Here is a 15,420-nt window from a genome sequence, read left to right as displayed (position 1 = left end):
ATGGTGCCAACAACATAGCTAAATTCTCTCCGTTTAAATAAAGCCCTTTAATTGAAATTTATTCTCATGTGTATCCTGAGCTGAAACAGAAAACTATTTCTATTCAAAGGACCAAAAAGAATATTCTTAATTTCTGCAATGCAATAATTCAATTTTTCTTCCTCCACTAGCTTTTCTGCTTCCCAAAGTGGACACATTCCATCCTTTATGTCAAATGTGCCAAAATAGAAACTGCCTCCAGATGACAAAACAGCTCCCAGGAGGAAAAAAAAAGAGAGAAAAAAAAAAAAGAAAAAAAAAAAAGAAGGAAGATGTGGAAACGAAAAGCAGGAAAAAGATTAGGCTTTTGACCACTATAATGAAGATATGATGGTCAATTTGCTGCAATGATATATACTAAAACTGAACACAACAAAGGTGTGGTTTAATGGGTAAAAGAATGCATACATTTTCAATGCAGTCCATAATCCAAACAAAATGTAGATAAACAACAGAATGATGACTCCTAATACTCTCAACTGTCAGCAGAAATCTCTCCAGTTATAGAGAAATTTTCCACAAATACTTGACGATCAAACTAAAAGAACCCTTCTATCAACAAATCCACTCCCACAATTTACATTTTTCCGTACTTATAAGGAAATTCTTCTTCACATGACGACTGCTCCATTCATTGCACTCCACCTCCAGTAATAACATGATGAATTAAGTCAAACATGTATAAACCAATGGGTGGAAAACCGCCTTTTCAACATAAATACACAGAAATCCTTAAAACAGTTTCAATAAGAAAGATAGCACTCAAAAAAATGCTGGTCAATGGCAAAGATGAATAGGAACTGATCTGTACATCAAATACATTTCCTCTGGATATTGATACAGTGCATACAAGAGCAGGAATACTGCTGTTGAGGCTAGGTTTGAATGGGCATTTACAGAAGGTTCAACAAGGTTCAAGTGCTGTGTCCTATACTTGGGCCACAACAACCCCAGTTGAACATGAGGTGGCCAAGAAGGCCAGCGGCACTCTGGCCTGTGTCAGCAATAGTGTGGCCAGCTGGAGCAGGGAAGTGATTATTCCCCTGTAGTGAGGTCACACCTTGAGTGCTTTGTCCAGTTCCAGGCTCTCACTACAGGAAGGACTTAAGGTGCTGGAGTGATTCCAGAGAAGGGCAACAGAGCTGGGGCAGGGTCTGGAGCACAAGACTGACAAGCAACTGAGGGAGCTGGGGGGGTTTAATCCGGAGTAGAGGAGGCTCAGGAGTGACCTTACTGCTCTCCACAACTCCCTGAAAGAAGGCTGTAGCCAGGTGGGAGTTGGCTTCTTCTCCCAGGCAACCAGCAACAGGATGAGAGGATATAGCCTCATGCTGCATCAGGAGAGGTTCAGTTTGGATATTACAAGGAATTTCTTCATAGAAAGGGTGATTAGAAATTGGACTGGGCTTTCCAGGGAGGTGGTGGAGTCACCATCCCTGGAGGTTTTTAAGGAAAGACTGGAAGAAGCACTCAGTGCCATGGTATAGCTGACAAAGTGGTGTTAAGTTACAGGTTGAAATCCATGATCTCAGAGGTCTTTTCCAAATGAATTGATTCTGTGATTCTATGACAATAGTAAAATGCTAGAAGAGCAGAAGCACTATTTATATATCAACATCCTTTCAAACAGGCACATATCCTGCATAGTAGTAACACTCTTGGAAACCTGAAATTGGATCTGAGCCAAAACCATAAGCTGGACGGTGAGAAAAATCAGCAGGACAGCCTTCTGAGCAACCACCGGCTGAATGAAGCCTGGAGACGCTCACAAGGGAACTCTACTGTGAGCAGGGAAATCAGGCATTTAGAATCTCATAACATGAACAGCACTGTGTGTAAGACCAAACTAGCTTTTGTTTTCCAGGAAAATAACCAGAGACCCCTGTATTTTGGGTTATTTCATGAACCAAGAAAGGTAAAAGTCACACCTTTTGTCATACAGCTTCCTTGCACAAACTCTCAGATTAGCAGTGAGCCCCAGCAGTTTTTAAGAGCTGTGCAAATGCAGTAACTTCTGAACAGCATGAGGCAAATGTTGCAAGTGGAACTGGGAAAAAACAACTCAATGGTACCACCTATGTGATGTTTACTACTTCTTTTTTGGGGGTACATTTGTCATATTATGTTATAAATAGCATTCCCTAAAAGAAAAAGAAGTGTAATATAAATTAGCACCACTGAGATTCCACCTGTCTCAGGTGTCCCTAAATACACTTCTCCAGCAGTACTTCTGCCCCTCACAGCAAACTGAAAATAAGGAGCCAAGCAGGAACTCTTAAGTAGTGTTGAATTTCATGCTGTTTTGTGAAGAAATATAACTGAAAAGTAAAACCAAGCCAGGAGATTTATTTTCACTTATCTAAGTTAATCTTAAAAAAGACTAGAAACACTACAGCAGGTTTCTACAGGTGACAAATTGTCATAGTTCTTCCAGCCTCAGTCTACTGGTTGTTTTTACTGAGTGAGCAAGTAACAAACCCAGATCATCTCAGCGTAAGAACTTTCTGATGACTTACTAAAAGGCAAACGCATTTTCTACATTTCTCTGCTGCTTTCACTTATGGTATGCTCATTTGATTGCAACACTGAAAGCAGAAGGCTACCTCAAGATACCCTCGATATTCAGTATTTGAAGGGTGTCAGTCTGGTAGGTGCCTTACAAGATACAAAAGACTGTTACTTCAGTGAGAGTTATTATGCAATCCTTTCCCATGCAACAATGCAGCTTTTTCATTGACATATACCCAGTGCTCCTTTATAGACTGCTTTTGATTATAAAATCAGAATTTAGGGAGAATCAGAGCAAAATTTTCTGAAGATTGCAGGGGTTATATAAATTGTATTTTTGTGACTATCACAAGCCTCCATATGTTTAATCATCGATGCGTTGGTTGCTAAATGATAATTTAAAATTAGTATCTTTATGCCATTTTGCATATTTGTAAAAAAAAGAAACAGTTGATTTGGACTTAATCACCCTTTTAAAATTGCTGTAGACGTGTAGTCTCCAACTGAAAAATGTGAAGTAAAAACCTGCAAAAAAGTGACATGAAAAAACAGCCCCTGAGCGGCTGTGCAGAAAAGGAACCATGACCTGATTACCTAATTCTCACTACTCTTCCTGAAAGCATGTACTCTGAGGTTAACTTTAGACTCAGAGTCTTCAGAGCATTGCTGAGCTTGAAGTACGACAGCTCGTGCAGAACTTTAACATTTCTAAAATACTTTCTTTCCAATTGCAACATTCTTATATATGACTGAATAGCTCATTCTGAATTTCTTCACGTCACTACCTTTTTTTATTAAGCCTAAAGCTCAGCTCATGTTGTCTAATGAAACATGGTTATTAAACAAAGATGCTGCGGTCAGGCACTCCAGCCTAAAATATAATGTAATTATAGAATTTTATCTTCTGAAAATATGGAGTCCCTAGAGAGAAACTGTTTAGCCGACTAGCTCCAAACTTTGACATGTTTTTAAAAAACATTATTAAAAATGTGAGTTAAAAAGAATGTTCCAGTTAAAAAGAATTTTCTATTTGTATCAGGCATGTTTATATGACTTCAAGAAAAGCTGAATGTCCAGCTGCCAGGCACTAACCTGCAAAGTATCAAGCACTGGTACAGCTAGAATGGGATTATCATCCACTGGATAGTTATATGGAGGTAAGAGTCAAAATTATCTCAAAGAAGCCAAACTCTGCTGTAAAAGTGAACACCCACCCCTCTGGTGCCACACCTTGGCTCTTTTGTAGCTTGCATCTTTTGCACTACTGAGCATGTTTCATTGAGAATACTCTCCTGACACACTTTCATGCCATTCCCTCGGATCCTGCCACCAGGACCCAGAGTAAGGAAGTTGTAGACTGCAACGAAGTCTTCCCCTCAGTCTCCTCTTCTGTTCATTTCAGAAACCAAGTGATTTCAGCTGTTCCTCACAAGGCTTCTGCTCCACACCCATCACCATCTTCACGGCACTCCTCTGGAGCCTCTCTAATAGCTTTATAACCTTTTTTCTTTTTTTTTTTTTTTTTTTAATGTGGCACCCAAAGCTGCACACAGGACTTGACTAAGTTGGTCAAAAGGTAATGCATGGCATTTCATTATTTCATAAGTAAAGAAAGAGTGTTCTTTTCAAAGCAAACCCATTACCACTTATCAAAAGCAAAATTCATTCCAGCATTTGTACCCTTTGTATTTTTAAAAATAAGGACACATGAGGAATATCTCAGGAAATACTTTAGGATTTTTATGTGGGAGGGTGGGTGGAGTAGGGGAGGAGTAGCAGCATAACTTTATCTTTTAGCATTGTTCACAGAATGTAGGTCAGCCTACTCCAATGGAATCACCCCATGCTGATTTTTCACATTCTTGGACATAAACATCTCATGATTTTGTAGGCCAGGAAATTGTGAATTTTATTCATGGTCCTGTCCCAGAATTGTCAGGGGGATCTTACTGTTTGTACCTCTGGACTCCTTATTAAAAAAAAAAAATTAAAAATTTTGCTTGTCTAGCAAACTACTAATACAAAGAGATAGCATGTAAATGTTGAGTATTACAGCTTCTATAGTCTATGTCACAACATAATAAATTAGAGCAGCTCAGTTTTTAATTTCTCAGTAAATACTATTTTGTGCATAACAAATGCAGGATGCATTTATTTCAATATAAAACAATCTGGAAAATGCCCTTCCTTCCCTATAAAAACTATTTGTTTACTAATAATAGTTATAATATTTTACTGTCTAAAATTATAACCTATTTTTAACCTCACATTGTCACACAAAGTTTATGGAGAAAATACTTAAAAAAAGGAAATTAGAGTCCATTTCCCGTTTTAACAAGGATAATCCCTTGACCAGAAGGCACAAATATTCATTCCTCTTTAATGTTAATTAGCATACTGGTTATTTTATATGTTGCAATTTAACAAAAGAAAGCAAGTTGCTGGGAACATTATTAAGTTCAAAACATCTTTCACCTTATTTATCCAGAACTCAATAAAACTGTTCAGTCACAGACTTGCAGCCTCCAGCTAGGTTCCTGCTATTAGCCTTAAATCATTTTTAGAGTTTCAGTAACAGTAAGTTTCCAAGCTCGAATATACAGCTATCTACATCTGCTAGATAGTTTGTCTTACTGGACAGTCTGGAAAAATTTTACTCACTTGATCCAAACTGTAAAGTTTTTTGCTGCTATCAATCTTTTTAAAATTTGCAAATCATCATTTGAAAAATGCATCTGTAAGAATGTTGAAAGGACAATGGCTTTTTTCCTTTAGGTGAGCATAAGATAGCCTCTCAAAAAAAATGCACATATACAGTTTTAAAAAGTAACTACTCCTTCCTTAATGAATATCTGAATATATAAATTTCCATTTGAGCCATAGAGAACCTTTGCAGAAACTGCAATTTCTTCAACTAAGGATGCTTATCAGGCTGAACAAACAAAAATAGCGAGCATGAAACATAATTTCACTTTTTTCCCTATACAGAGGAACAGCAGAAAGCTGAAAGTGACAGTATGGCTGCTACTACCACCACACTGAACCATGTCAGGCAGCAGGGACAGCCATCCTTCCCCAAAGCAAGTCATCCAAAATATCATGAATGGGGGAATAAATGGCTGCCTTCTCTAATGTTTAAGTCTGTACATTTTCCACATGGATAGCATAATCTAACTCTTAACACCACTGTTTCAAGGCATTCCATAAACTGACTTTTGTGCTCTTCACATCTGATCAAAGTCCACATGTACTAGGCTGACTGAATGAGCTCTTAAGCAAACCCATTTGCCTGCTCTGGACACACATCAGGTGTGCTAACCAGCACGCTGGGACCACGGCGGGCAGCAGCACTGCTGCACCACAGAGAAGCTGCCACGATTCACCCACCTGCTTCCCTCTTTGCCCTGCAGAACACCCAGCAAGAGGCATCCATTAACTGCCCAGACTTGCACGTGCCTGCATTTCCACTGCAACATCCCTATTTCTTGTCTGAAGTCATGCATAAAATCCAAGGGCAGTTGTCCAAAATTCGTGCTGGCTTCTGTCCAAATTGCACTTCCCACTTTTAACTGACACATCTTTGTTAAAAGCAAGCCCTGAGCAAATGAGCTAATGTACATCAGCTAAAGAGCCCTACTCTCCATATGGAATTTTGTTTTTTCCTTCTTAACTGATGCAGCCGTATCCATTCTTATCAGGGATCATGGACTGTAAATCAGAGACAAGGGAATGAAACAGATAGAAGACATACCCAAACTGGTTATGATCACAGGTAGGTCTCACTGGAACACAGCAAGGATCTTAATGACTCCCAGGCTCCCTGAAGGCCCTGAGCTTTCCCAGAGGTGTGCCTTTGGCTCCATGTGCTCCACAGGTGATTTCCATTTGCTTGCACTGATGGCATCTGCAAGACTAAGCTGCACTGAGTTCATTACATACAACTTCTCAGCTCTGATGAGGGCAAGACATTCACAACCACAATGAACAAAACTGTTTCAGAGGAGCAAAACGAGTTCTCTTGGCTCCTGCACCGCATAAACTTGTCTGCACTAGCCAGGCACTACCCGTGATCAGTGAATCCGTACTGCCTGGGCTGGCGGGCTGAGTCAGCTCATCTGAACTGAAAACATGTGCTCAAGCACTCCTGATCCTGGCACACCAGCCTGGGAAATTCCTCTGCAGCTGCGCTGATCCACCATACCTTCCATGCCCTTTCACATGTAAACCGAAGGAGGTTAGGTAAAATTCCCTCAAGAGATGGGAGGCCATCAAAATGCATTTTCTGGGAATCAGTCTGCAACTTCTTCTGGCTGAAGTGAAACATGAAAGTCACGTCTTATACTTGTAAATAAGTTTTAAGTTTATCTATTCAGACAAACTACTTTATGTTACCACTGACATATCTAAGAGCTTGAACATAATGTTACATTCCTATGGATGTATTTAATATAAATATAGTTGGAAAAGATGGCCAAGGAAACCTGATTGGTACAAGAAATACACTTGGTTCATTTTTATCACTGAAAAGTCAATTTTACTTAAAACAAAATTTAAACATTTACATAGAAAAAATTCTTTGTCAAGGCTTAAAGTATGGTAAGATGGGAAAATAATTTTGGAAAATAATGGACACCGGATACAAAGAAATAATTTCACAAGAATCATATTGCAATTCCTTATAATGGAGGTTGTAGTAAGAAAAAATATCTCATCAAAACTAATTATTAAATAGTTAACCAAACCACACGGTCTATTTTCTTATTTGGTAAGTTATGTAGTGGTTTCATCCTGTCCCAGAAAAACAGGTTTTCCTTCAACAATTCAGTTCACTGAATAACATACAGACACCTATAAAACTTTTTTCTTCTCAGTAGAAAACAAATCAAAACAATTAATTCATTTCTCTAACTACAAGTGCTGGCCCCCAAGGAATGTAAGGTTAGGTGGAATAAAGCAATAATAAGCTACAAATGTAATCTGGCCAGCAGTGGGACATGGTCTCTCATTCAGAAGAGTCAATATATGGCAAATTATTATGATGTAGGTTAAATAATGCTTACTAGCAAACAAACAGCAGTCAAGAGTGACGGCACGAACTATACAGAATTTAAGTAAATGTCTTGCCTCTATTACCTGTCAAGATATGGCAGAGGATGAAGAGAGACTGGTTTGTGGGGTTTTTTGGGTATTGTTTCAGGTTGTAAGAGAGTATTTTACCACATGCCTGTGTCACAGCCATAACATGGAGGTACAGTGATCCAAAGCAAAGTATATTTACTCTGTATTTCCAACAAGCACTGGCTTATCCACATCAGTTTAAAGCAGGTAAAGTAAACAGTAAGTGCACAGACTATATGGAAACTTCTATCATGCAAATACATTCTTTTCTATTCACTTTCAAAAGTTACAGAAATTATAATGATATTTTTGAGCCAGCTAAACTCTACTCTTTTCCTCTTAAATTAAAAAAAATCCTTAGTCATCAGCAAGGCATGTTCTGCTCTCCTGCAACTACATTCATTACTCACATGACTGCTTCCTGCCCAGGTCTTAGGTCATGTCATTGTTTTAACTGATGCTTTTGGAATACCTTCAAAGCTCTTTAACCCTTGTGGCTTTTGTCAGTCTCCTCTTCCAGTTCTCCATGTACATCTTGGATGTGCCTTCAAATCATTTCACAGGTATCTCCTCCCATCAGTACAACTCTCAGTTTTTTCCTTTCCAGCCAATCCCATCTCTCCAATCCTGCCCTCAATCTTCTATTCCCATCTTCTGATCACAAAAGGCCACAGCCATTCTTGAATCTTAACTGCCTCATAGTCCACGCACCTGGAATGCTTGCAAAGGCAAACAATTCTAGCCCAACGCAACACATGCACTACAACACCATTCCATTATAATCTACAACGTTTTCCTCAACCCTTCAGCTAAATCATTCACTTAGGATTATTTCTGCCTCATCTACAGAGACCCTGCCCTCTCTGGCCAACTCAATACCATCACAAGCACATCATGCAATCCACCAAGGGCCAGAAGTGAATTTCCTGTTATTACACTAACCTCAGTCTACTAACTAACCTCTCAGCCTTTAGCTTTTAGACACAACAAACTGAAGTTGATTGTCCCCACCCTCACTTTCAGCCATCAATCATACCTACCTGGTCACTCCCAGCCCATCAACTCTACCCTGAATAATTCATCAGCCTTCCACCAAGTATAAGGTCATTCAGCATTTACACATGTACATAGCTGGTCACTGGATAGGAATGATGCACCCTTTGTAATTCAGAAAACCTCTCTACCTCATTGGGATGACACCTACTGTGATAGATACAAAGGCACATCATCTAACAGAGGGGAGCTTTCCTTTTCCTGTTACCAATTTTAAATTTAGAACTAAACAATTGTTAAACTACTTTCCTACGTGAGTTGAACTTCATGGTTTTACTTTACTCTCACTGCTTACACACTTCTTGCAGTAATCTCAAAACCAGCCCACAGAGTCTGTGAGCACCTAGCTTTCACAACTAGCTGTTCTGAGCACTGCTGCAACACAGCAGCCATACAACACCAAAGGCAGGTACCAAATGCCACATCCCCAGGGACATTTTTTGGACTAAGAGTGGTCAGAATACCTAGCAGAGCTTAAATCCTTTGTAAATACAAAACTGAACTGTAAGCTAAAAGTTTTACAAAGCAAATATAAACCTCAATATAATTTCTGTTTTTGAAATGCTATCCTGTGTTACACAGATCACCAGGATGAGTTGAGCAATCAAACAATTATTATTCATCTTTCCCGTAAAAGCACCTCAGAAAAGTGATAAAATTACAGTTTGGAGACAATCTGAGCATCATGCACTACTGAAAAATTTCACTTCAGGTGGCCCAGACTCCAGCTCATGTTCAACAGACACTCTCAAAACTTGTTAAGCTCTTAACCACTAAGAAAGGAGAAATTAATTAAACGGGGAACAGTATTTTCCTTCTGAAAGTATTAATAAAAATATTAATACTTGGGAGGTCTTTTTCCTCTTACAATGTCCAGGTAATATTTTGGCAGGACAGTCTTGGCTCTCACCCACAGCAAGGTAGAGCTTTGTTCCTGCCATACACTGATTTTAAACTACACTGTGTCACTCCAAGAGTTCCTTCCAAGGGGATATAGTTTCAGCAACTTGAACTTCTTTCTCTGCAAGAAGAAAAATATTTCTGTAATAGGTTGACCTTTCTTCAGATATGTTGATATCTGAAGGATGTCAGTTCATTGTGAGAATTTGGAAGCTGGCCATGACTCCAAAGGCTCCACATATTTTCAGAGTGACCATGCCTGCAATTTTAACTCATTGAAATGAAAGTGCATGGCTGGAGAAGAGAAGTACATGCTTAAAAATCTCACTGTGACTCAAACTCTGATTTATTTCCTCCAGCAGTGATTTGGTAGCATCACTTCACAAAGGCAAAAGGCAACAGGTTTTATTTCTATGACCTTCCTGCATTCTTGCAACTCATATGAAAAGGAACAATGGAAATGTGGCTGAATGTGAGAAAGCACCAAACTGCTATGGCTTTTTGGGTGGGTGTGGAGAGAAACACACAAACTACAAAAAAATCTAGTAACTCCCCACCCAAGCATTGCTAGTGAATGACCTCACTGGTTTCCTACATATACTCCAGCAGTTTTCCTGCCATCTCTCTGTTAAGCCAAGCAATGATGTCAACAGTCCACCTGTGAGAGTGATGTAGCCCTCTGGGTCATGGTCTCAGAGAACTTGGATAAAAGCTGTGCCAGTGTTAATTAAATGCACCTCTTGTTTCACTGCTGATTTCCTCTGATAAGGCTCAGCTCATTTTTCCTGGAAAGACTTCCATGCTGTATGGGAACTGAAGCCAACCATAACACAAAACAAATATTGCTTAGAGAATATGAAGACAACATGTTAAATATTTAGTTAAAAAAAAAAAATCACTGTGTATCAGAGCTAAGATAAATACAAATCTCATTACTTTGCATGTGCTGGTGACAAGGCTAAACTACAAATGCCAGTTGCAGATAGTTTATTATCTTTCAGCAATACCTATCTCTCTTATTTGTAATGCTCTTCCAGATTACTTTGGAACAGAACTCTAACAACCTGCTTTACTGATCAATTCTGACAGGTTAGAATATGAGAAGTTCACACAGTAAAAAATATGTTTCAAGAATGGAGTCTGACATTTAATTAGCATCAGAATTATCACTACAACTTTAATGAAAAATAGCATTTTTTCCTGCTATCAGAAAAGCCTTAGTTACGTAAGGAGGTTCTGAGCAGTCCCTTAGGTATTAAGGGACCTCTCCATTAATACAATTAGCCAGCAGTACAGTCAAGCATACAATCAAGCAAGCAGTAGAGGGGAGAAAAATTTTATGCTGCTCCTTCTTTTTTTTCCTACATAAAGAAATGTAGTCCACTGTCATGACTGGATGTTTTCACCATATGCTGTCACTGGGATTTCTGTAATCCCTCTACTCATAGCATTGACTTCCAGCCACTTTAAGCCTTCAGGACATGCCTTTTTATACTTGCTTTGTTCTTGCAGACATTTTCAGATAGCTTTATTAGCAAGAGAACTGCCAAAGCAAGGCTTTCTGTTTTGAAATTAGACATCAAAAATATTTCTCCTTGCACAATTTAAACAATAACACTTTTTAAATTGTAACCTAAGTAACCTAAGACTTAGTTGCTGACAACAACGCACACAAAAAATCTGAAGGGAACAAATTAGAAAAGTGGTTTCTAAAGTTGTCGTGCAATTATATTATGAAAGTTTGTTTCATGATGCTCAAAACTCTCCACTCTGAAAAGTAGCAAGTTGGACTTCTTGCTAGAAATTTAATTCTAAAGAAAGAACTGTGTGGTAACAATGTTAGGAATACATTCAAATCCATTCATTCATTCTGATTTGTAGCAATTGTGACGGTTCCAAGAAGTGTTCTGTCCCACATTCCCAGGCATTACATTCCTAGGCATTCGCAATATTTTTCCAAACAACCAGTGATAGATGTCCATGTATTTGCATTTTTACCTCTTGGGAATCTTATGTTTATACAATACCTCACCTACAAACTCTCTTGGAATACATAACACAGACTATACTGCCTTCCCAGCTCAGGATATGGGAGAAGTTCCATGGCTAATACTGCCTCGCACCAAAGCCAGGCTAACTAACTTAGACATGTTTTTTTTACACTCTCCTCCAGAAAGAAATCTCATATACAAAATGTCCTTCAAAATAATTTTTTTTTTTTTTTGTTTCTAAATGGAAACAGAAAGAGGCAATCCTTGAACTCGTTTGGTTTATACTGCTCCTATGGACAGTTTCTATCGATTTATGACACCGAACTGCAGCTAGTTTATAGCAAAGCATGAAGGGTGTGACTCATTCAGAAAGCTCAGCCCAAAAATATTTAATTCTGACATCCAACAGAATAGCTCCCTCATGGATTTGAATTAGTTGCTGCCCATTACTCATATGCACTCCTTCTCATAACTTCATGACACACAACTTGCAGTGCAAACGTGAATCCAGGCCACGAAGGAGATACTAGAAGTTCTGACAAATTTTACCCCTGTCACCAATAACGGGAATTTGGTCTTAAACAATTTAAATACACAGCTGCACTCTGCTTCTGGAGGATGTGCATAATGCGGTCATGCAGAAGGAAAGCATATCCCCAAGTCCAGTGACTTAAAGTGACACAGTTTCCTGAACTCCAGGAACCCTCCTGGTCAGAAAGTACTTCCTTCCTCGTTTCAAACACTTGATTGTTTCAGAGGGAATTCAAAACAATAGATTAGAAACTTTCAACCTTTCCTAAGTGTACTGCTACACAAGGAAATCAGGCCGTGCTCTGGGAAGATGAGATAACATTGGGAGAGTACTCGTTCCGGAAATGCAATGGCTTTTGCATCCCTTCTCTAGCACCATCCCATGAATCAGCTACATGTAAGTAGTAACTCTAGCTATGAGATGTCAGATGCAGTTCAACTGCTGTTTGGATTAAGATGTGCATGGTTGGCAAAAGGCATGAGCCAACTCACTTCTCAGCTATTTCAATAAGGCCTGTAAGGGAAGAAAGCATCAGGAGCTTCCTAATCTGAGTCTGTACTTGTAAGGATGGATAGGAAGAAAGGATGATGATTGTCTCTTTTTAGCACCTCATTATTTAAATCTCTAATGAAGGAGAAGGAATGTGCTATTATTTCTACAGTTAAAAATCCATCCCTTCCCTCCATAACTTACTTTTACAGCACCAGTAGTGATGTTCACAAAGACTAGGAGCAGATCAGGCTTATCGGCTGAAGAGCAATTATTTTAAGCATACTCTGTTCCCCAACACAATTCCTTTAATCTAAATGCATTCAAATGGTTTGTAATGATGTATATAAGATTTAAAATTTAAAGTAATATCTAACTAGTGGCTTAGAGGTAGCAATGACAAGTAAATTAATTTCTCTGCAGCATTAGGGTGCCTAAATACCCTAGACTAACCTAAAAACAACAGCAACAGAAATAACAGCAAGAGCCACTCTCTCAGACCCGACAGTCAAAGATCTTCTATAACATTGCATTTTCTTGATTATCTTTTCCTATCAATGTAGAGCTACATGAAGTTTGAGGGAAAGATTCTTATACAAAAGCAAGAACTCACATGGTTCTACACATTATTTTTGGAGGCAAACAGGAAATGCACTTCCCTGTCAAGATGGGTGAAAGGGGAGTAAACGAGTCAAATGCTTTGCACTCACCGTTCCTACCAGAGGGTAGATGAATCCAGCTCCAATGCTGGCTCGCACATCGCTAATCGGCAAAATGAAACCAGTGGGAACACCCTTCCTCTCAGGCTGATGGGAGAGGGATAGGTGAGTTTTTGCCATACAAATGGGAAGATTTCCAAATCCCTATCAAAAAAAGGGAAAGAAAAAAAAGAAGGTTTTAAAATCACACTAAAGGCACATTATGTTTTTGTTTTGTTATCAGTATCTTCTAGAAACCTCTTGTACAGCAGTTCCCTGGGCTCTAATGACCCATTTAGACACCAACTTGACTCCAGGATTCACATTCCAAAATTTTGTAAGGGTATTAATTTTCTCTTGAGGGTAAACACAGATGGTGCTCATGATGCTTTCCTTTGTTTTTAAACAAGACAAAACCTGCAGGAGATGACGGCATCCCCTTCACTAATGTCAGTGCACTAATTACTGAAAATGTGGGAGAAAATCAGGAGAAGTGCCTCAGCAGCTCCCCCTGCCCATAATTTGTCCCAAAGTTATTGGTTAATCTTGAGTCAGGCACCTTCCACTCTTCTGTTCAATTCTTTTACAAACAGGGCCAGGAGGAGAGGTGGGACTTCAGGAGGAGTGGTGCGACTTCAGGGAATTGTCTCTGCAGCCCAGTGCTGACAACTCTTTAGGCGACATTGTGAAAATATTTCCTAATATACTAACATTTAGACTAAAAAATGGTTTAGAAAAACACAACAGGAAAAAAGGAGGCATGTATTATTTAGTTTCAAGTACACTAAGTAACCTTCTTTGCCATTTAGAAAAATCCAATTAATTCTCAGGAAGTTTGCATTATAGGGAAGATGGCTGTCTGCCTGTCTGAATAAGGACTTCTGCTTGTCTGACCAAGCTGCTGAAGTTTACTCAGGAATTTTTCCTGGACATATTGTTTCTATTTTCTGACTGAAAGGTTCCAGCCACATTTATGTTCAGAAGCCATTCCACTACAAAAAACACATTCACTTCTCCACATGGTTTCAAAACTTTTCAAACTGAAACATGCTCCCACATGCTTTAGGATAGGTGATGTATTTCATGTTCTAATATTCATAACTCCTTGAAAGTAACAGGAACAGAAAGAAATCAAAAGATTTTACAAATACTGGGACCTTTGTTATCAATGTGCACAGCTGTGCACAGGTCTTACTGTGTTTGCAAACTCTTTTTTGCAGGTACAAATGAACACATGCTAAAATTGGTTACATGCGCTAGCAGCAACTTTTGCAGATATGCAGTTGTCACGTTTAAGAGAGTAACCCAGACTGCATAGGACATACAGTTTCATGGACAATCTCAGAAGTATTCTGAACACCATTCATATCTCACAGGAGATTGCCTTCAAGGTTAAAACCATTCTGTTCTACCGAATCTCAACCAATCCACGCTGACCTCCACAGTTTCCTACCATGGGTAAGCTCATGCCTTTCAGCAAAGCTTGACTTAACTCTCCAGTCTGAGAACAGGTTACACCCTGAAGTTTCCCAAGACTCACATCCAGCAGGTACCTGCCCGCACAATTCCCTGGTGCTCTTACCTGCCGGGTGTAACGATCAACTTGAGACTGCGCAACAGGAGACAACTCGATATCCTGAGCTCCATACACCTTCTGAGCAATGATCCTTATTTTTTCAACAATAGGAAGCTGCAGAGACAAGGAAACAATACAAGGATGAACATTGGCCAAGAGAAACTAGGATCTTGTTTACTGAATGAGGTCTCTGAATCTCTCATTGAGATTGATCCTTGTTAAACAGGCTTGCTAAAGCATGAGACAAAGTAAGGAGCACTGGTGATGGATATGACACACAGCTACAAGTACATGAACTAACAGCTGCGATTTCAGCTACTCCATCATTTGGAAGCTGCACAATTTGTGCAGTGCAGAGTTGACAACATGAGCTTACGCTAGCCTGAAGTGAGGGAAGAAAATTACTGCCATCTAGTTATGAGATAACCTACACGAGTGGATAAGGCAAGGTAGGAGGCAGTCAGCAAAGGGTCCCCTGAGAAGCGAGGAATTGTAGCAGAAAATTCCTGAACCCAC

The 15,420-nt window shown here is 39.2% G+C and overlaps 1 protein-coding gene across 5 annotated transcripts in view; it reads right to left on the bottom strand.

Annotated features, from left to right (window-relative positions):
* Positions 1 to 15,420, bottom strand: part of MTHFD1L (methylenetetrahydrofolate dehydrogenase (NADP+ dependent) 1 like) — a 145,270-nt gene that overhangs the window by 34,098 nt on the left and 95,752 nt on the right. For all 5 annotated transcript variants that reach the window (XM_072926936.1, XM_072926937.1, XM_032747316.3 and 2 more), the window contains 2 exons: positions 14,911 to 15,018; positions 13,341 to 13,493 (listed from right to left, as the gene is read on the bottom strand). In XM_072926936.1, the coding sequence (XP_072783037.1) occupies positions 13,341 to 13,493; positions 14,911 to 15,018 (261 nt within the window). The remainder of the gene's footprint in view (positions 1 to 13,340; positions 13,494 to 14,910; positions 15,019 to 15,420) is intronic.

The sequence above is a fragment of the Taeniopygia guttata genome, chromosome 3, assembly GCF_048771995.1.
Source record: "Taeniopygia guttata chromosome 3, bTaeGut7.mat, whole genome shotgun sequence".
NCBI classification, from domain to species: Eukaryota; Metazoa; Chordata; class Aves; order Passeriformes; family Estrildidae; genus Taeniopygia; species Taeniopygia guttata.
The sequence above is the reverse complement of the archived record's forward strand: the minus strand, read 5'-3'. Positions and strand labels throughout refer to the sequence as shown.